General features: G+C 41.9%; 1 protein-coding gene across 1 annotated transcript in view; it reads left to right on the top strand.

Annotated features, from left to right (window-relative positions):
• Nucleotides 1–2403, top strand: part of Crlf3 (cytokine receptor like factor 3) — a 41978-nt gene that overhangs the window by 22267 nt on the left and 17308 nt on the right. Inside the window, exons 3-4 of the mRNA XM_005350250.2 lie at nt 698–785; nt 1577–1754. Of these exons, the coding sequence (XP_005350307.1) occupies nt 698–785; nt 1577–1754 (266 nt within the window). The remainder of the gene's footprint in view (nt 1–697; nt 786–1576; nt 1755–2403) is intronic.

Here is a 2403-nt window from a genome sequence, read left to right on the forward strand (position 1 = left end):
GCAGGTGGATCTCTGTGAGTTCGAGACCAGCCTGGTCTACAGAGCTAGTGCCAGGACAGGCTCCAAAGCCACAGAGAAACCCTGTCTCGAAAAAAAGATCCTATGTCCTTTTGCTGCTCTTAGGCTAATATTTTGTTCCTGTTAGAACTGATCAAGAGGAGTCAGGAGTGTGAAAGCTCACCCCTGGAATCCCAGCACTCGAGAGTTAGAGGCAGAAATAGGTTGTTATTTTGAGGCCAGCCTGGTCTACTTAGCAAGTTTCAAGTCAGCCAAGATCTTACCTTGAAAAAGTCAGAAAAAAAAGGGCCGGCTAGGTGGCTCGGTGGACAAAGGAGCTTGGTACCAAGTCCCCGAAACTCGTGTGATGGGAAAAAATAACTATGTCTACATGTGTGCATATCTCCCCAGTAAATTACTGTAAATAATAAAACAGGATGGGGGAACCTCACGAATTGATAAGGAGGAATGAGGAGATGCCGCTGGCCTTAGGTCTGTGTAATTGGTTGTTGAGCTACATCTGCAGTTAGAGAGCAGTCGTGCGTCTTTGTTCTCTCTCACCTGCCAAATCGTTTTGAGAATTTGATTGTCACTTGGGAATAACTTGTAGCAAAGCGAGAAATCCACAGGTGACATGAGTTGTATTGGTTAAAATGTGGCTGTTTTTTTACTTACATAATTTTCTTACCCTTTATTCTAGGTGAGATCGCCATTCACGGAGGTATAGAAGAACATAATGATAAATTGTGGAATTTTACCAAAAAGGCCTCACACATTCAGTTGGACAGGTAAAAGAGATAGTCACTTTTGGACTTACTCTTAAGCATTTAAAGTATTTGCCTTCCTCCCAATCTTGACCCTCCCACCCGCTTGGTCCCCATTAAAAATTCTGATCACAGGAAATAGAGAATCTGGTTTTTGGGCAGGAGAGATGGTTCAGCCGTTAAAGGCCAGGCTCACAACCAAAACTGTAAGAGAATCTGTTTTTCAAGGTTTTACTACTCATTGATGTTACTACTAGTGTCAAATGATTTTGGTTGAAGTCTTTGACATAGTATTATTATAGATCTTTTTCAATTCCAGTAGTTAATAGAATTATTAAATTCTAAAAATTCTGGTGCCTGCTTTCAAAGCAGCACTCATAGGGAAATTGGAGCAATATGGAGAGGGTTGTCTTATTTCAGTAAATGAGATATTTTGATATAAACTCAACAGTTGTGATTTTATCAATTTTGTCTTTTTCATTGTTATTGTTTGGTTTTTGGTTTGTTTAAGGTGGGGTATCTCTGTGTATGTAGGTCCAGCTGACCTCTGATTTGTGATTTCCCTGTCTCAGTCTCCTGAGTAATGGGATTATAGGTGCTACTACACTACAGTTTACGTTTTTTTGTCATTCTTATAACAATTGGGGAAGAGAATCTTCATATAATATAAAGATGAAAGCCCTCACGAAGCCTCCAGCTTCTTGAGAATTATTTGCTGAGGCCTTAAAGACTCTTGTAGCATATGACTAAAATAGTCCTTGCATTTTTATGTCCATGTTAAGCATGTCTTAAACATATGAACTTTGTTTCCTTAGCTTACCAGAAGTGCCTTTGCTAGTTGATGTACCCTGTTTATCTGCTCAGTTGGATGATTCCATTCTTAACATAGTGAAAGACCACATTTTTAAGCATGGAACAGTAGCTTCCCGCCCACCAGTACAGATTGAAGAATTAATAGAGAAACCTGGAGGCATCATAGTGCGATGGTGTAAGGTATGTATCAAGTTACAGAAATGGCCTCATACATTATGTGTTTGTGATTTGGGCTTTTAAGATTTCTCTGTAACAACCTTGGCTGTTTTGGAACTTGCTGTGTATACCAGGCTGGCCTCGAACTCAGAGATACACCTGCCGCTGCCTCCCAAGTGCTGGGATTAAAGACATGTACCTCCACTGCCAGGCTTTGTTTTGTTTTTCAAGATAGGTCTCTCTGTGTAGCCTTGGTTGTCCTGGAACTCATTCTGTAGACCAGGCTGGCTTTGAACTCAGATCCACCTTCCTCTGCCTCCTGAGTGCTGGCATTAATGGCGTGCACCACCTCTGCTGGTTGGAGCGGGGTGGGGGGACTTTTTATAATTAAAATCACAGGGAATGTGAACTGAGGTAGTTCTTCCAGTGTCAAATAACGAACTCAAGTTTTACTTTCTTTTGTGGAGCTGGCAATTGAACTCACCGTACCACCAAGCTACTCCCAGCCCCTTGAAAGGACTTCTTAAAACATCAGTGTCCCCAGGCAGTGGTGGCGCACTCCTTTAATCCCAGAATTTGGGAGGCAGAGGCAGGCTGATCTCTGAGTTTGAGGACTCTGGGCACCAGGCACACACGAGTAAATGAAGGCAAAATACCCAAACAACATAAAATA

The sequence above is a fragment of the Microtus ochrogaster genome, chromosome 7 (genome assembly GCF_000317375.1).
Source record: "Microtus ochrogaster isolate Prairie Vole_2 chromosome 7, MicOch1.0, whole genome shotgun sequence".
Taxonomy (NCBI): Eukaryota; Metazoa; Chordata; class Mammalia; order Rodentia; family Cricetidae; genus Microtus; species Microtus ochrogaster.